Source organism: Poecilia mexicana, unplaced genomic scaffold, assembly GCF_051168715.1.
Source record: "Poecilia mexicana isolate PSO_F unplaced genomic scaffold, ASM5116871v1 scaffold_15, whole genome shotgun sequence".
In the NCBI taxonomy this organism is placed as follows: Eukaryota; Metazoa; Chordata; class Actinopteri; order Cyprinodontiformes; family Poeciliidae; genus Poecilia; species Poecilia mexicana.
Window position 1 is genome coordinate 20,286,964 of NW_028263384.1, and position 20,396 is coordinate 20,307,359.

The 20,396-nt window shown below is 35.7% G+C and overlaps 1 protein-coding gene across 1 annotated transcript in view; it reads left to right on the forward strand.

Annotated features, from left to right (window-relative positions):
* Positions 1 to 7,784: 7,784 nt before the first annotated feature.
* Positions 7,785 to 20,396, forward strand: part of LOC106904256 (neurexin-1-beta-like) — a 39,663-nt gene continuing 27,051 nt past the window's right edge. Inside the window, exon 1 of the mRNA XM_014968519.2 lies at positions 7,785 to 9,093. Coding sequence (XP_014824005.2) covers positions 8,899 to 9,093 — 195 coding nt within the window. The 5' untranslated portion in view covers positions 7,785 to 8,898. The remainder of the gene's footprint in view (positions 9,094 to 20,396) is intronic.

Consider the following 20,396-nt stretch of genomic DNA (forward strand, 5'->3'; position numbering starts at 1 on the left):
TAAAGTAGTAGAAATGCTGTTCCCAACAGTCGACAACTCAACCTTTTAGAAATGTGCCATGTTTTTCAGGAAAGGCAACTTTGTGCCACTATTTTTAAGGTGAAAAATATGCAGCAGTCTACTGGCGAACCACTAAAATTCAGCAACACTGGTGTGTTTCTGTAAAGTCTTAAAATGTCAGTTATTCAAATTTCAATGCTACTGTTTGTGTTGTTGAAACTCTTAACTTCTTTACCTGCTGTAAGGCTTTGACAAAAGCTACAGAGTGCCAAAGACATGTCAATGTGACGGATGCAAATCCAAATCTGAGTTCCGCTGTAGGTACAAGCTATTGTTCCAGAAAAGCAAAAGTTGCACAATCACATTTGTTAAGCTGTGAGAAACCATAACATGTGTACGTCACAAAACACAGACAAAAGAACCCGTCTCTTTCTTGTCTTCATAACCTTTAGTCACCTTTCTGCGGAGAATTGTGCATTCATCTAAATGATAGATGGTCGTATGACTGCAACCCAAACCTCACAGATTGCCTGAGGTGGAAAAGCGAAACGGAAAGCTTTTGACATGGTCGTGACAGGATGTGAAGCAGATTTAAACGCGGCCGTGCTCCCATCTCTGCATTTAAACATGCGTGCTGTAAGGTGGCTCCTGTGGTTAGCGCTGTTGCCTCACAGCTAGAAGGTTGCCAGTTTAAATCTTGACTGGGATCATTTTGAGAGGAGATTGCACATTCTCCCTATGCATAGATTCCCTCTGGGTAAACCACCTTCCTCACGCAGGTCCAAAAACAAGCATGTTAGGCTAATAATGACTCTCAACTGGAAGTGAATGCCAGTGCATGCATGCATCTAAACCCTAAAATGTGCTTGTGACCTGTCAAGAGTGCAATTGCATTATTTTAAAACCGTAACAGATTCAAGAGAGCACAGAAAACAGATTACATTGATATTAAAGTCAAAATAATTTAAGTTTAATTTAGCTTCCTATAGTTTATTTAATTGTTTAAAACAGTAGTAAAAGTTTGTTGAACAGTTAACAAATCCGTGGAGCAGTGAAACGCTGACAGACAGAACTCCTGATTTCAGCTGATTTAATCAAGTGAACGTTATCAAACTCTGAATTTTTAAACAGACTATTTTTGATGATGCCCCACAAATGACAGCCTCTTGCAAAGTGAAAGGGTTGGCTCCGCTTCTGCTGGATTTGAATTGGACTGTTGAGTTGAGGACAGAACAAGGGAATTGATTTTTTTTTTTGTTTTTTGTTTTTTTTGTAAAAGTCAAATTATTTCCTATGATAATATCTCTCATCCATGCAAAAGGTTTTTGTATTTTTTTTCTCTGTGCTTCAAACCACAACACTGGAACTATTCTATCCCGCTCAGTGAATTATTTTAGTCAATTGAAAAGATAAATGCTTCCAAAACAACTGAGCTACAATTGTTTTCGAAATATGTTTCAAACTCTTAGCTGAGCACTGCTGTATGCATGCTAAGAATATTATTCTTTTACATTTTGATACCATTAATCTTCACCTGGTTGCCACCCACCAAGATTGGGTAAATATTATGACATTGTTGATTGATATTTGAAAGAGTCTGTCCACATAAAATTTAGAAACATATTTGTAATATCCAGGGTAGAATTTAATATTTACTAACATAGTGTTGTAGTCCATCATTATAAACATGTAATAAGCAAACTATAATTGAAGTCTACTATTAGCCTCCCCACACTTGAGGATTTCTTCATTTTTCTATAAATTGCATCCGATATGGCGCCAGTCTAATACAGATAAAGTAACTATTACTAATAAATTCACAGAACATCACTCCTGTCTCCCGGCTGTCAATTTCAGCTGTAATTCTACTGATTTAAAGGTAAAAGCAGGTAAATGTTGACAAAAAAAAAAAAAAAGACAGCGACCATCAAACTTGCTTACAAACCTGTCACAGCTCGTCTGCCCAACATTTGACTAATTTAAATTCTCTTCACAGTATTCTGAAGGGTGGATACTATGTGCATAAATCCTCTCCTGGCAAGTGATGGACAAAATGATCAACCTCACCCCCACCAATCACACTTCAGTGACAATGCCAAGTCTGGCTACCTTATTAGGCCTGTAGCAAACTAATTACATCTAATCACAATTACAGCGTGGTCATCCCCCCTTCCCCAGCAAACAAAGTCATTATTCTCTCAGCTCGCCTGTTGTTTGATTAGCATCCATGCATTCCTCTACCATACTCATAATAGCAACCCTTCGTCCTTCTTAGGCCACTCACGGATCAACAGTGATTATAATAAAAGTGGACAAGAAAGATAAAAACGATGGCTAGAAAGTGAGAAGGAGAGACGAGGAGTTTGAACTTAGGGCTGATGTAATATCACTCTAAAAGCAAGGAAATAATTGCTTCAACAGACCCACAACTATACTGCCCTCATAACCTCATTAAAAAGTCTCATACTGAATGCTTAAAGGCCATTAAGTCTTTAGGACAATTATGAGAATCTGAAATGCTGGCTGTGCATTTAGACACGTAAGTAGTCTCCTGTTTGTTGTAGCTTAGGTCGATCTTTTTTTTTCTGTACATAATAGGGTTGTGCAGCAAAGAAAAAAAAAAATCAGTTGCTTCTCCTGAGCCTTGGCCGTGGAAGTAATACCATCACAATTGTGCTGCCAAACCCAGAGGGTACAATGCAGTATCCTATCGAAGCATCCAATGAACACGCACTGCACACAAAGATAATGGAGAAGTCCCTGGCCTTATTCTTTTACTGTTATCAGAGCTCGGTGCACTTACAGTGCTCTCTGTCTCTTCCTCTCCTTAGCTCGCACTTCGTTCTTCTTTTTTCTGCCCTTTTTACCTTTGTCTGGCCACCCCCCATGTCGATCCCACCCACTGTTTTTCAACAGTGTGGTCTGGTGTCTGCTCCGACATAAGGGGTGTGAGATTTATTCATCAAAACTCTCGCCTATCTCTGCTCATTTTCTTCCTTGGTCTAAAAAGTCAGCCTTTCCCTTTTGTCATAGGAGTCATCACACAGCATGCTTAAGAAGTGTTCAGCGGCTATCGCAGTCAGACAATGGAAGGGTGTAAAATAGGGGGATGACTTATCTTTTTTTTTTTTCTTTTTTTAGCTGTGTCCTCCTAAAATCTTTACTATAGCTTAGTTTGCCACCCTTATGAAAATTTTCTGGGAGCCACAATGAGAGCAAATCTTTCATAATCCTAATAGTTGGTTTTAAATATCTGTTTCGCTTAGAATTACCATGTTCAGGTGTGAGCACACTGCCTTGGTATTTTAACTAAAAGTGGAAAAAATGCATTCCAGGTTTAAAAACAAACCTTGAATATTAGCTTTTAATTTAGCACCAACAAAAGGCTCCAGATTAGCCAGCATCCATCCAATAGATCTTATGTTACCCCAGCTCAGAAAAAAACAACAATTTAGAGATTTGTGTAGGTTTCTCCTATTTAATTGCCCCCGTTAACGTCATCTCATCATCTCGCAAACAATCCGAGTGTTGGAATATTTGTCCGTTTTACGTGGTGGGAATCTGAGGGCTTGTTATGAGATAAAGTTGCTGTCTTATCTGACCACTCCATTAACGAAAAAAAAAAGAAACAAGTGGGTAAGGGCATGGTGGGTCGGGTGGGACAGCTCAGCTGAATCGCTGCTGCCTGGCAGTGGAGATAAGACAGGCTGTCCCACACCAAACCAAATCACCTCTTAACAGCAGTCACAGGCTCCGCTTGCAGGCACGATGAATGGGCTGCAACAAAGCCCTGGGGATAGCATTGTTTAACACCCCATGGTTCTGCAGTGAGGATCAATACATGATCAGACCTTGATTATATCCACACTTAATTAACCTCAGTACAGAGATAGACTGAGCTTGCCATTGGATGCAGAGCCAGAAAGATAAGCTCTTTAAAATTGGTGCATATTTTTGCTCTGATGTGAAGGATTCTGGCACAATAAGCAAGCTTTGTCTGAGCATGAGTATGCGTCTTAACTCTATAGAGCATTTGCCCATATGCACCTGGCAGCCTCCAGAGGTTTTTCCATTAGTATCTTACATTCCTAATTAAAAAAAAGGAAACTTGTAATCTTTGCTTCATAATTTTATTTGCACATTGTAGCTGCACCGATAACCTGTTTTTTTTATTTTTTTTTATTTTAACTACTTTAACAAATAAAACCACCATTTGTATTCCCAAATTTACACTGACTAATGATGAAAAGTATCAGGGAATATGTTTTGAAATTCAACGTGTCTCCTCCCGACTCTAAATTTATATGTCCTCACTGTCCTTTCATCAGCTGTAGGCTAGCATTTCTCCGAAGCACCAATCTGCTCCTGACCTCTCCTCAGATGAGGTGATGCAGTGGCAGGAAATGGAGAGGTGACATAACTAACACCCCATGACTGGCAAATGGAGGTGACAGGAATTAACAAATCCCATGAATGTTCCATTCTAACAGCAATCAAGGATTATTCATCATTTTGTCTCATTGAAAATGCCGAGAGGCACAGCTGTGTTTGGCTGCGTAAACATTTGCCCCCAACAAATGCACTATTTACCCATGTCGGATCGTGCAAGCTATAATCTGTGCTGAAAACTCTTTGGGAAACCATTTACCACACTTTAGTGAGTGAAGGAAATTTAATAGGAGCTCTTTCAAACTGTGTGGTGTTGAATTTAAAGACAATTCTTTATATAATGCAAAATGACTTAATAGGAACGTAATGTAAATGGATGAAGTCTGTGTTACTTCAAGAATATAGAAAGGCTTGCATTTTATTAAATATGCGTCAAAATGAAATGTTCCCTCTTGGTTGTGTTTAGATTGAAAATCACAACCATTGTTATTCTTTAAACTTCATTCATGTGATGTTAAATCCCTCTGGGAACTCTCTGAGAAACTCTGTTTCATCACGGTTTGCATTCATACTGTTAAAATAAAGCATCAACTCAACAACTGATTGATAATTTCATACTGCCTTGTAAATATTTTTAAAAGCTACTTTAATGTTCAGTCGGTCCTTTGGGCTTCTTTCCTTTGCAGAAGCTATTTTGTTTATCAATTCCTTAAGGCTCTGAGTCAATTTGCTACCCTGTCAATTTGAACTTTATTTATCTTAGTAAAGTATTTTGAGGAATGATACAGATTGATATAACAAAAATACCTAAATTCTACGTTTATTTCAGGCCACTTGTATATGATTTCCAATAATGGTACTTCTGATCCATTTTTGGGTCCAGTTGACTGTGAGATTATTCACTGTAGTAAAACAAAATTATTTTGTTTCAGTAAACCTGCGTATATTATCAAGAAATGCCTTAAATCCCACAGTTTTAAGAGACAAATTTATTTTGACCCCACAAGTTTTTGCTCTTGTCGCGGTAGTGACCCTGTGTGCACTTTTATCCATTTTTTTATGTCGTTTTGGAAATTGACAGTCTGACGGCACTGCCCCTATACTGTCCCAACATGACATTTTCCATGCTCCTCCTTGCTAGACTGCTGGATGCTTAAAAAATATCCCTAAGTTTTACAAAAAGACATTTGGAAGACCAAAACTTTAAAGGTACAAAATGTCAAAGAGAGAAAATGACCAGCACCAATAATTGCTCAAATATAATGATTTCTGAACCAATAACTATATTTTTACCTTACAGTTTCACCTTATCTTAGGTGAGGACCCATTACTTCTCAGACAGTGTTCATAAATAAGTAAAATAGATGTATGTATTGTCTGTAGTCTAGATCTAAAAGCAAGTGAAATGCATAATCACTGTGTTTCTCATTCAAACACCTTCTGTAACAAGAATGATAGTTAAGGAAATTTAATTATGCTGAAAGAACAGACTAAAAATGGACTAAATGAGTTTTTTCATGGCAGGCTCACTTGGCTTCATCCATGTTTATTTTTTACCAACGGGAAAAAATGGGCATTGTTTAGCAATGTTGCTCTCACATTAGCTAATGAAGTAAAAATAAAACACCCTAAATTCTTGTGTGGCTTTCAGAGTGCAGAACAAATCTTTCTGAATCGTTGCTGAGGTGAAAGTGCTCAACTAAATCTCACTCACAGACCACTGTGTTTCAACTTGGCACAGTCAACTGCATCCAAACACCATGAGCTGCACACACAAGCCTTAAATCCTTTCTCTGTGTGGCTGATCCTCAGCAGTAATTCAAGCTGATGTGATTAAAAATGTCTTTTTATGCGCCGCCTTACCTCCAAGACCTTTCATCTGATCAAACGTGCATCTGTTACAAGGTTAGCCTCCTCTGTTCATTTCTTTGCCATTTTTTTCCCTCTCTGAGGCCATTCTCCGCTGACTCATTGTTAGCTACAGGATCCTTTATCGGCCAGAACTGAATTAATATAGTTGATGGGACAAACATTGTCAATCTGCCAGAAGAATAGAGCTGACTGAATTCAATCTCAGCAGACAATACCAGGGGAAAAGCTCTCAGAGACAGTGCCACTTTGCTGAGAGTTTTCTGTTTTTGAGAGGTTATTGGCCTTGACAAAAGGGTGATGCAGAGTTTTCCTTCATTAAAGCCAACATGTCCCTCCAATGTTGGAGTGCAGATGGACTTCTGCTCTTATATAATTTATTTGGGATATGTTTTAAAAAAGATTTTCCTAGCTGACATAAGTAACCCAATTAAACTCAAAACTTTACCAGTTGTAGCTTTTGTCAAAGCCATTTTATTACAGGGTTAACTGTGTATGAACTTACATTGACATTGTCTTCTGACCAGGTGTAATCTGTTTTAATTGTACTATTGCAAACATCTTAATATTTATTGTCAATTAGGCTATTGTTAAATGGGGGGTACATTTGTTAAAGTTAATATAACTATAAAAGATTTACATAATAATAAAATTAAATGATGATTCTTTGGTGTAGCTGGCCAAAAAGTCATATAAAAAGATGCAGAAGGAAATACAAATTTTAAGGGAAGTTTTTGGTAATGGTCATTTTTTAAATTTGTGCTTTTGGTTGTTTAATAACATAGCTTTATTAATTAAAATGAAACGGTTCCATGATAGTTCACTTATTTTTGATAAACTAAATCTAATTTGTTGGCTAAAATAAAATAAAAAAGAGTACAGTTTGTTCAAATTATGTTTTAGTAAATACTGTGTTTTAAATTTATAAATAAATATTAAATTAACTTTGTGCAGTCTTTAACTCCAGCTTTAAGTATGAACGTCTAACCTTTGACCTTACAGATTGTAACCAATGAAATGTCTCTTTAAACTTTAAAGGCAACATTGATAACGAACGCCTGGCGCTTGCTAGACAGCGAATCCCATACCGACTCGGTCGAGTAGTTGACGAATGGCTACTCGACAAAGGTAAAATCACTGATTAAAACTTCAAATAAAATAAACTGATCTTAACCAAGTTGTAGCACCATTTTGTAAATAATAAACCTAAAAAAGCAAATGTTCAGTAAAACATAAAAAATTTAAATGTTTTGAACAGTTAAATTTAGTTGGTAGTGTTTTTATAATAATGTATTTACTTTACACATGTCAGCTCTTTTAATAAGTGTTTCTTTATGGTTAAAGGGACTGTAAATATGAATTTAAATGTATCCAAGCTCATAAAAAATGTCTATAAAGTACTGTAGTGTTTTGCTGTAAATATAACTGATAGTTCTAAAAGTTGTAGTTTAGCTATTCACAGGTGTTTAAGTGTTATTTGAAACACTTTTATTATATTTAGATTACAGGGTATTACATAGTGTTGTTTGATATATTCAGATAAAATGCTAGCAATGATAAATAGTATGCAATATCAATTGGCATTAGAATTTTGAGTCCCTTTAACAGCTATTGTAAACATGTATAGTCATTGAGATAAAGAAACTGTAATATAAAATAAACTGAGTGCATGCTGTGTTTTCATAGTTCAATAACTAATTCATATTGTGAGCTAAAAATATTATTAGCCCTATCATTTTTATTATTTTCTTTTGGTGTTTATTCCTCCTGTTTGTATGCAGTTTATTTCATATTTTATCTTTTTTGTAATCTCAACAACTGTTTAATTTTTCCCCCCTGTTTTGCTTTTGCTAAAAGGGTCAGAAGTAAAAGTGCAGGGTCTTATTGTTTATTTTTTTTTATTTATTTTTTTGAGTCTAGATACAAAAAAGTCTACTCTCACTGTCTGTTCCACTCTGTTTTATTTTGTTTTCTTTTTGGATGTCGAATCAAAAAAAACAACTGTCAGATAGCACGACAATAGAACAACAACATATATGCATTTTTATTTATATTTTCATTGAAAAAAATATATTAATTTTGCATTTTTAAGATAGTTCCTGCTTGGTGAATTATTTTATTAAAAAATCTTACGAATATATTAATAGCATACCTATAACATTTAAAAATTATTATTATTATTATTATTATTATTATTATTATTATTATTATTATTATTATTATTATTATTATTATTATCATCATATATTACTGGTAGAATTTCCTTTTAGCAAAGCTTTAATTTTTTATTTCTTTTTCACATTCAGCTTTTACTTTACTCACCCTTTTTCTTGTCATCTCATTATTATAACTACAATAAATTACCAGGGTTTGTCCAGATACCTTGTAATTTATTGGTCCCATTAGCCACTGGGCAAATAATCTGTCTTTCTGTCCTTGTATTTCCTGTTTTAGTGAAAGTGGTTGAGTCCACAGTTTAGCGTTCCTGTATGTATGTAACATTCTTTTTCTGCAGGGCGACAGCTTACAATCTTCAACAGCCAAACTACTATACAAATTGGGGGCTGGGAGCGAGATCGGAGTCGATCCTTTCAGGGCCAGCTCTCAGGTCTCTACTACAATGGCCTAAAGGTGTTCAACATGGCCGCCGAGGGCGATCCCAATATAAAGATCCAGGGCAGCGTTCGGCTGGTTGGGGAGTCTCCCTCCTCTATCACGCCTCAGTCGAGCACCACAGCCAACCGCTCGGAAACATCCACATCCATCATGGAAATCACCACCACCACCGCATCTACCAGGAGAGTTAAACAGACCACACCGCGGGAACCTCAGCAGGTGGGAATGTATATTTTTCTTCATTCCTACACACATCTCATAATATATTTCACTGATGTTCATATGTGGATAAGCAAACACTGAATGAGCAATCAGTTAAAAAGAAAGTACATACATCAGTTTATTTTGCGTTACATGTCCTTTCTTGAGCTAACATTTGTTTTACTTAGCAATGTATTCCACAGCTGGAGTACTATCTGCAGGTGCTCTTTCAAGCATTTCTCATGGTAGCAATCAGATATGGTTGGATAAGGTGGGTGTTTCTGTGAGTGATACTGATCACATAGGTTCTTCATCATCCTAATCAGTCCTCCAGGTGTGTGTTACCTCTTAAATGTCAAAATGTGTGTCATATCCAAGGACATTGTTATCAGATAATTAATGTGTTGTTTTAGCCAAGAATGGAAGTATTATTCTATTAAATCCTTCAGGGTAAAGCATGGACCAGTCTTACCTCTTAAGTGTGTGCAGTAAGGAGGCCTTTAATGAAACCAATTTTTGGTGAGCAATAAATTGTTCCAGAAATGATTGCAATAAACATTAAAAGTGTCATCACTCATGCACTCATTCACAGGAAAAGCATAGAGGGATCTTTAAATATCATCATAGACTAGAAGAACCTTTTTATTAAGGTTTAATCAGCCAATGGTTTAAAATACCTATGGATTACTTATTTTTGGATTAATAGGACTGGGTTGAGAAATATTATAAAATCTTATAGTACAGATAGGTTTAGTATCATTTTTAAAATGTATAAAGTTTTTGTATTTACAAAAAATAAGTTAATAGCTCAATTTGAAATGTTGAGAAAACAATTTTGTTGCTACAAATTCTAATAAACCACTGATAAATATCTAGTTTTTTAATCTGATTTTCAAACCCTATGAACACTCAAATATTAGCGATTTTTAGCTTTAACACACTTTCTTCCACTTTATTATTAAGTAACATCATCTCTGCAGCAGAATGAAAGCACGCCACAGCTGGTGGAGTAACAAAGGACTATTATTATGTCCTAATTCCTAGTGAAATGTTACCAAAGCACAAACTGAATTGGCTGGGAAGGAACAGACATTAACTAAAATTGAGCTCATTCTTAATTACGTCCATCATTGTAGAGAAAACTGAGGGATGAGAGGGAAAGACAGGGAGTGTTTGGTGATTTAGAGAATGAAAACAGAAAGAAAATGTAAGTATTGAAATTATCTAGGTATAATGATAGACTTGAATACTCTAATCAATAACAATTTCCCATGTTGCAGTCATGCATTTCATCCCCTTCTTACCATTCTCTGAGCTCACACTTCCAACTGAATGGTTAGTAAAAAAAAAAAAAAAAGAATCCTAGCTTCTTGTACCTGTTTAAAAAGTGTAAGCATTTATGGGATCTACAGGGAAGTGTTGATATAAGTTTGACTTAAAATTTCAGAGATGGATTGAATTTAATGGAATGAAAAAGAAGAAACGAGCAGATTTAGCTATTTTTGTATGTGAATACAGTACTACACCCTTCCGTCAGAGGCATCCATATAAGATAAAAGGTCACAGTATTAAAGAGTTGCTGAACGATGTGGGTGGGTGATAAATGAGGCATGGAAAACTGTAGTCATTGGAAGCCTTCAAGAACATCGGGATGTATTTAACACAACAGCCTGATGAGTTACTGAAGTAGGACACTATTTTCGTCTGACACTGAACACTCAAAGACACCAGAACTGGTGAGAAATCTGAATGTAGTCATTGGATTTAAAATAGGAAAACTTTCATTCACTGTTTTCTCGTTCCATCTCCAATGTGAGAGTGAGTGTAAAAAAAAAGATTACAGGATTGATCAAAATAATATGAAACACACTATTTTTTTCTTCTTCCATATAAAAGAGTCAAGGATAAAGTATAAAACCTAAAAAAATTGTTCTTAGTTTTTTGGAAAATGTATTGCATGTATTGCACATATTTAATCTGCAGGATTCTCAGTCATACAATACATTTTAAATCTGAAGAAACATTAAAGTGAGAATGTTCTTTAAGAAAAACGATCCACATGCAATGAAACTCTTGATCATCAACATTTTGAAAAATTCTGAAAAATGTCATCATTTTTAGTTTAATCTTAAACTCCAAAATATTAAAATTATTAAGAGGCTCTTGTTGGTTTTTAATTAATTAAATTACTCCAGCTTTTACAGAGAAACAAACTAATGCCTAGACAATGATTACATATACATTTAGATTTTATGAAGAACATGGTGTGCTCACTAGCTTTGCACACATTGTAAATATTCTAGCACAGTAAGATCTTTGAGTGATGCATGCTCTGCAGATTTAGGGTGTGTCGCCTTGCATTGCTCCACTTATCTCTCCAAGGGTAAAGTCACTGGATGGAATAACGATTTTGAGGGGTCCGGCTTTCCTCACACGCCCTTTCTGAAAGTTCCTTGAATGCTTGTCTGGGCTGATATTTTTGAATCCTCTGGGCTTCGGTTTATGGGTAATGTCCTGCCATAGTCTTCTAAAGCCCCTGCGTACAAAGTTATGCTTTATTAACAAGATGATTGTCATTTTAGAGCAGAGTAGTGTAATCATTAACCACAGGAAAAAAAAAAAAAAAGGTTTATGAGACAAAATTATCTTTACAAGAGATTTGAATTCAGATCCCAGTTGGAATGACTTAATCTTAGAAGATGACATTAACCAGTACAAAACACAGTGAATGACACAGACGCCTTGCCTTGACGGTAACTCATATGCTCCTAGTTTCTAAATTGGTTGTCTCTGCAGTGACTTTTTCTGCTGTGTCTGCTTACTGCTGAATGCAGAGCAGGTACAGTATTGTTTTTGCTGAACTGCCACGTCCTATAAGTGTATTTACATACAGCAGTGCTTAATCACATCCAATTAGACCATGTTTATGCATATATTTACTGACAATGAAACAGCAACTGTGTACATAAAATCACAAAGACGAGATATGAATTCCTTCTTCTGGATGTGAATCCCAAACTTATTTATTAGGCACTATAAATTGCTACAACTTGATTTCATTTTTTTTTTTTTTTTTTTTATTCTGGATGTTGAACTTTAAGAGAAACTCCTCAACAATGTTATTGTTGAAGATATCCATTAAATAAGATGAGGTCATACCATTTCACACTTTACAAGTTACCATTAACATTTTGAATTAAATTAGCTTGTAGTCGAGGGAAAGATGACTCATCCAAACCAACCTACAGTTATAATAAAAGTATGAACAGCTCTTAATATAAGAGGTGGGTTTCTGTTTTTGCACACTTTAACTAATAAAAGTACAAAATGGCTCAAGTGAAAACATTACTAAAAATTTGCAGGGCTGGAAAGTAACTAGTGTTGCAGTAATTAGGAACAGTTTGTCTGTACTCTGAACCTTAAGTTTATACTTTTACTTGAGTTTATTTTGAGTAAACTGTTTTAGATCTGAAATCATATCTCTAAAAGAGTGGAAATTAAAATAAGACAATAAAAAAACACCAGAAAAACAGTGTTGATTAGGATATCATTATTTTTGCATCAATTAGAAGACAGAGGTAAAAAAAAAAACACCCATCAAATATAGTTCAAGATAACCTGTGAGAAAAAGAAAATCCATGGCTCTACCTAAGGGATTAGTTTATCTATAAGTATGAGAAAGGCAACGCCTCTATCAAAACTGAGTTTACAGTTAAATCAAACTGTAAACTCAGTTTGATTTATCTTCAAAACTATGGCCATGTAAACATTCAGAATAATATTTTAAGAAGAAATGTAAATAGTATTCATGATTATAATTTGTATTAGTTGAAGCTGAAAACCGACCGTCAGGTGCTTAGTTCAGAGGCAGTTATGTAAAACTATTAAATAGGAGGGACAGAGGATCTATTGGATCAAGATCAGAACTGTCAGGTTCTGAATAAAAGGAAAACAGAGAAGCTTCATAGATGGAGTGGAAGATGCAAAAAAGGTGCTGAGATGGAGGAAAGGATCAGCTGAAGAGAATCTTAAAGACAGCAGCAGAACTTCTAAAAAAGTAACTAATTGGTACTTTTTCTTGTTTAAATATGATTTTTTTTAAAGTAACTGTACTTTTACTTGAGTATATTATTTTTGCACTCTTTCCATATCTGCATCACTTTTACATCATGTTATTATTTAGCGCCATGGATGATGCAACACAGTCCATTGTCCCTTGCTGCATTGCACCAAAATGAGCCACATTGCATAAACCAAACGTGTATAATGATCTGATGTGGTGGTGTCAAACCTGCTTTCACTGTGTAAAGCAAAGTTGATTTTGACCATGAACCAGGCTGCAAACACCGATCCAACATACTGCCTGACAGCTTAATGTTAGGGGCCACTTATTGACACATTTGTGAAAAGAACGGGAACCAATCCAGAGTTAAGGTCTTTTTTTGAAGGTTTTTTTGAGGGACAACTGACCTTTATTTGCAGTATTTAGGACAGGAAATGATCAGGGAGAGAAAGGGGGAAGACATCTATTTAAGGTCCCAGGGTCAGGAATCGAACACCGGACAGCTGCATGGGGCGCCTGCTCTACCGCTACGCCACACGCTGGCCTCAGGGTTACTAACTTTTAGGGATTTCTGAATTGTTATGATTCATATTGCATGTCATCAAAACCTGTCTTTTCAATATATTTAAATGTATACCTCAAAATGTTGCAACGTTTTTTCTAGCTTATTTCATTGTCTGTAAGTTTAATACAAAAAAGGTCAAAAACTGTTTCCCTATGACATTATTATTGCACCTTTTTGTAGTTTATTTGTTTCATTTAACAGATACTCCAGAATGAGGATATTCGGGATGCACCCCTTGCAAATAGCAGTTAATCCCAACTAATGCTTAATCAAATTCACCTGAGTGATGCCACCCTACTTTCTGTAACACTTACGCCTCCAAGGAGAAAAGGGGGAAAAGAAAAGAAAGGAAAGACGAATAACGGCTATCTAGAAGAACCACTGAGCCACTGCATTTGACAGTGATGGATCCTCACATGCATTGCTTGGTATTATCTACACCAGCCAGCAAACATACAGTATATAAATCTTACAAGAATTTCCAAGTGTGAGGGTGCCATCCAACATTCACCAGTATCGTCTGCTGGAACATCATCTAAAGTTGGTAATAGCTTCAGTGTCTCGAAAACAGACAAGGGCAGTATACAGAAAGAAGAGTGCTACATTATATACTATGATAAAAATAATAATAAAAAAAAACCTATGGGCATAATTTGACAGAGTATTAGTATGCAGAACACAAGGAACAATCTTTTTTCTGCATTCCTTGTTTTAATACGATGACAAAGTGTGACAATGGGTTGTCAACATGTACCAGACACCCAGGCATAAGCAGAGGGTATTGTCTTAAAAACCAGATGATATTCATACATCATTAGTGATTGTACAAAAAAATACATTCCCTTAAATGCAGTTCTGCTGATACATATGAAGTCTATATGGACAAATGTTATGTGCAAATATTCTAATGTCCAGTCTAGAACATTATGCATCAGTGACATCTTCCAAGAAACTCCAATGTGAAATTTCAGGCTTTCATTTTTCTCATGAAGCCTTTTAATGCTCCTCCATTTGAGTTTTACAGCTTGATTCTAAGAAGAAAAAAAAAACATCAAGAAACGCATAACTGTATCCTGTTCCTAGGGAGAACAAATGACCACTATGGCACATCATTGCCACCAAATGGCCGATTGGCCCTCCTATTTCAGAATTAACCCTGAGTGAGGTGGATGTAATGGCTATTCATTGCAAGTAAGTGACATTCAAAACACATTTTGAAGGCCATTTCATTTGCAACCGCAGCACATGGCTGACTTCACGCTGAACTGGTTCACAGTGGCTGTATTTGTTTGGTTCCTGAGACGATAAAGCAAAATCTGTCTCTGTTATTTATGGGGATAATAGAAGATTTGACATGCTGTACTTTTATACCTTTAGTGAACTGTTTGGATGCCTTTAAGGCTCACTCTCTGTGACTCTTACAAACATAGTATAATAGAGTTAGTGTCACAATAGTCCTGGAGTGAAAAATCTTCAGCAACCTTCCAATATCTATACAGTCTGCAGCCTTTTTCGCCTTCATAATCAGCCTTGCAATATGTACCTTTATTGGATTCAATGCTATCTTTAGGCATTATTTTTGATAGTTTTGATACTTGCAAGAATTGTTTGACATACTCGGGCTATGGTTCGGCGTCACACCCAGAAATTTACTCTCAGAAATTTGATCTCACGACTAAGAATGGCTTCTTCATTGCAAATGTAATAGTACTCCTAGTTATACTCAGTGTTGAGCTTCAGAAGGATTTAATTTACATTTATTTTATGTATATTTTACTTATTTATTTCCCAATTTAAGTCCTTCCATAATCGTTACCCTTTGCACCCCGATTTTGTCACGTTACAACTTTAAGCGTTTATGCATTTTATTGGGATTTTATCTGCATATAGCAATGTATCATAGTTGTAGAATGGTAGAAAACTGATGCATGATATTCAATTTATTTTAAAATCTTAAAAGAGTGCCAAACATTTGTATTGAGTTTGCTTGAGTTAGTATGCTGTAGAATCACATTTAGCTCCAATTAGAGTCCCAAGACCTTTTGGGTGTGTAAAAATAAATAAAGTGCCTCATTACTTTTTAAAAAATAGTCTAAATTTAATCACATTAATGGTGGGAGTATACAAATATCAGTTTTTGTGTCCTGTCACAGAGTCTCAAGTGGATTTATGTCTGGAATTGGATTTAATCCATTGTGGTCTGGCAGTGTTTAGGGTAGTTGTCTGGCTGGAACCCGAACCTCCAGCCCAGTCTGAAGTCTTTTTAGCCTCTAACAGATTATCTTCCAGGATTGTTCTTTATTTAGCTCCAGCAGTCCTTGATAAACTCTAAACATCTTCTCCATTAAAAAGCTAAAGAAATACATTTCCACAGCCTGATCCTGCCACCGCTGTGTTTTACAGTGCGAACGGTGGGTTCTTTGTGATGTGAACATTGTAATGTAAACAAATCACTTCTAAAGAAGTGTGGTTGCTCTAGATTTTATTTAGAGGTATCAAAGCAAAACATAAGTTAATACAAATTCATGCAACGCCTCAGGTTTTTAGTTGAAGAAAGTAAAATTGATAGCCATATGTTTTGTTCTCCACTTTGTGTCAGTACATTATTAGTAAACAGATGTGTAAATATCCTTTTTATTTCTCTACATATTTTCAAAATGACAAGGAAAACATCTTTCTTCACAGTTTTTTTTCACAGTTTTCAGCTTTTTTTCACTTCACTTCATTTGTAGAAGTTTAAAACCGCAGTACATTTTAAGTAATATTCAGTGGGGAAAACAACAACAACAACAATAAAAACAAGCTTGCAGCATTGCCAACCCGTTACCTAACAGGCTGTTAAGTTTCAGGAGTGCAGGGAGGAATAATTAGTCTGTCATCTGGCTAACCAGTTACACAGTCAGACATTTTATTTCCACATATCGTGACTGTCTTCTTTAAGGTTATGTCGCTGTCGAAAGTTACTTAGCAACAAAGTGCTCACAATAGTACAGTACAGTAAGTTTGCTCTTGATTGACATAGTAGATATTTGTAGAAATTACTTTGAAGTCGCCTTTCTTTTTAACTCATGAAAGTAAAAACTTCAATCATTAAGTACAAAGGCACTTTGTGACTCTGTGTGGCAGGTAAACTAACTGACCTGTTAATTTTAATGCAGGATCAAAAGATCAGAACAACTAAAACAGAGGATTAATTGTTCTCATCATGCTGGTGACATGATCATAACTTTAGCAATAATTTCATTGTGGCATTTTATTATGCATGATGTCACCTTTGTGTGGTATTTGACAACCTGTTTATTGAAAAAAATATCATGTAGAATAATAAGACATGCCTTTGAATGACATTTCATTCAAAAAGAGATTTGTGTACTCTTGTCCTATGCACAGTACATTCGTTACAAAAACTCTATAGTGACAAAAAAAATCTGCATAGAAAGATATATATTTTTTATATTCAAAGTTTGTCAGTTCAGTGTTGCAAACACATACACACTTGGTTTAATATTTATGTTAGGGAACTTTAGCAACAGTCACAAACTAAAGTCTTCTAGGAGACTTGAATTTGTGATTATTTACAGTTCAGTCATGGACCGTCACTTTTGTTAGACAGCCATTTTTCTAGGTGAAAGATGCCAAATTGGAGATTGGCATCTGGGCCACTGCAGGGCATTTCTGGACAGCTCCTAACGCTGCTGTTCTGTTATCTTTGAATATTGGTTCAAAATGTGTTCTGTTTCTAAATTCCAAACATCTAGGTGGAGATTTAGAGTTGCCATGTATTTATTTTTTTTTTTTTTTTGTGTTCTACCTCAGTTTTGTCCTTTGAAATTAGAGATTTGTCAGGGGAAATTACTTGATAAGTGTGTTCCTTCCCAAATCATGTTCAGTATAATGAATTTACTCTAGCTGGATTTCAATTAATTTGCAAAAGCGTTTAAGAAATGATCAGGACTAATTGAATGTGCTTGAGCTCAATTTTAAAGTATGTGAATGCTTTTGTTTTTTTTTACCTATTATACTGAATGTTTCATAAAAATGCCTCAAAACATGTCTTCACTTTGAGCATTTTGTTCATGAAAAGTTTTAATTAGTTCAAATCCTAGTTTTTTGAAATATTGCAACACTTTTCAGAGAACAATGCCAGATTACAGTCTCATATTCCTATTAGGAAGTGAATAGGATCATTGCTTAATGTTAAATGAATTTTACAGAGAAATTTCCAGGAAGTCTCATTAACTAAAAGTCAGATATCTGTGTTGCAAGATCCTTAGTTAAAAAAATAACAGCAACCAACTTCTACATTTATGAGAAAGCGAATAATCAGCAGAATTTCAGTCACATTAGATGAGTACTATTTTATTTTTTTTAAAAAGTCCAACTTATCACCCTCATACTTGGAATCATACTGCAGTAAGTGCCCTGGAAGCATGTGGGGTTTTCAATTATTCAGAAAAAGAAAACATCCTCAGGATAAAATTTCCCCTGCAATGCAGTTGTACAGGATTGACCACCGTACCTCTAGGAGACTGTATACTTTAGACAGAAGAATTAAAAGCAAAAGTAATTAAACACATACTTCACCGACATGCACATCGCTGCTTTTAAGGGTTGGTGATATTTTGTTTCATTCAGTTTATCAAGGACAGCATGTATTGCGATTTACATCTTAGACTGTTCAGAACTATCATGTTGCCGCTGAAATTATTTGCAGCACTTTTTATGGTCCTGAGGTGGTGATGCTTCAGACCGAGTCATGGCTTTGTGCCCACCTACAGCTGACAGATGGTAGAAAGGAGGTAACCCTTTTGCCCTGCAGTGGACCCAGGTCTGTGGCGTTCACTTGCAGCGACAGCCCATATCCATCATCTTAGGCTCACCGGGGGCCATTATGGAAGCTGCCCTTCAACATTGTGCTTGCCACGTATAGTCCATGAAACATATTGCTTTTAATGCAACTTAGCAGCATTGAAGGCATGCACACTTAGTTTTATGCACAGTAGTTAGTTAGAAAACTGTATTTTATCATTTTCCAGTTTCTTCGGTCATGTGGACAGTACACATTTTTATGAACCACCTTGTAATCTCTCAGGAATCTTCAGCTAAGATTCATGGAAACAGAGCACAGTTCAGCTATTAAACATGAGATCCAACACCTGCAAGATTCAGCAATCTGCCAGTTTAAACATTAGATTCATGAACAGAAACTCTGCACCAAGAGCTCATTGAGTTGTGCAGGGCTCTCTCCATTTTTTGAATAAGTTTTAGGTGCTAATAAGCCACACACTGACTTATTCATTCCATGTTCCCTATGCTTCTACCAAGGTATGAGCAAAACGTAGTCCAGCATGGGCAAAATAGACGTGTTGGGGGAATGCAAACCTGCTGTACTTTTGAGGAAAAAAAAATGTAATTGCTGAATTTTAATTTCTAGAAAATATCCATTAGCATATATATTTATTTAGTTGCAAATAGCACATAACACAAACACTGTTCGTACCAGCTCTCTCAATATGTTTATTACCAATGTCCACCTACACAGATCACGCACTGCGCATAGGGCACCAAAAAATCAGGCTTGTGAAAAATAATTGTGAGTATAGTACTCATAGTGATATAAGAAATAAAAATGTGTAAAGCATGTTAAGGATTTAAAAGTAATTTAAAACTAACATTTTTGCTTGAGGAAAAGATTGATTTCCTCTGTGGCTCTCTCCCCAGTCTACCCAGTGTTGTCCCCCTGCTGTTACTTTGAGCAGCAGTGTTAAAGTCTGTTAGTCTAAAATAATATATAACTTCATGGGAAGAAGTTCTGCAGACCTTGGGGATTTTTTTGTTTTTGTAGCTTTTGGCACTTGCTTTCGTGCATTTCTCATATCACTAATAACATTTGCTCAGCAGTGAGTGCATTTCTCAAAACAATAAGTAGAAACTGCAGAATGGATAACCTGCAAAAGCGTGTCACCACAAAACATTTGTGCTTAGGCCATTCAAATGGATAGCGTTGGCCCTGTTACAGCTGCGGGTCTTTGATTAGGATGATATTCTGTGTCCAGAGAGCAGCTCTCTCAATAGCAGATATAATCATAAAAAGCTAAATTTATGGTAGAATGCTAGAATAATACAAGGTAATATCAGGTTAAATGATGTTAGTTTGGCATACAGGTTGCCATGAATTAGGTGTTTTGTTGGACGTGCTTAGTGAAAATTCTGCTTATTATTGAAGTTTTTTTTTTTTTTTTGCATTTTAGAGGATGTGCACAGTTTAAGAAAAGAAAAACGTACTTTTTAAAAATCTGAGTTGAATTTGAGAGTTTATCTTTTATGTCTAACTCTCACCTAAACAGACATATACCTGTTTCTGTCTATATAATTATCTGTGTCAAATTGTGAATAGAAACAAGAAGAACAATAAACTGCATATATATTCAAAATGTAAAATGAAACAAAATTGGTTTTCTCTTGTTTACAGGATTTCACTCAAGTAATGACTTCTTTAGATGCTGGGTGTCTATTAAAGGAGTAGTAGCTATCACATGTCTTGATGCCCAAACAACAGGGGGTGACCTACTAACTAAGAAATCTGCAAATCCTTGGTCAGACATGTCCTTCCACATGCCTGCAGCCAGGGTTTCCATGGTAACCTACTGCATTTCACCTGATGGGTGGAGGTATTACCCACCACCACATTTA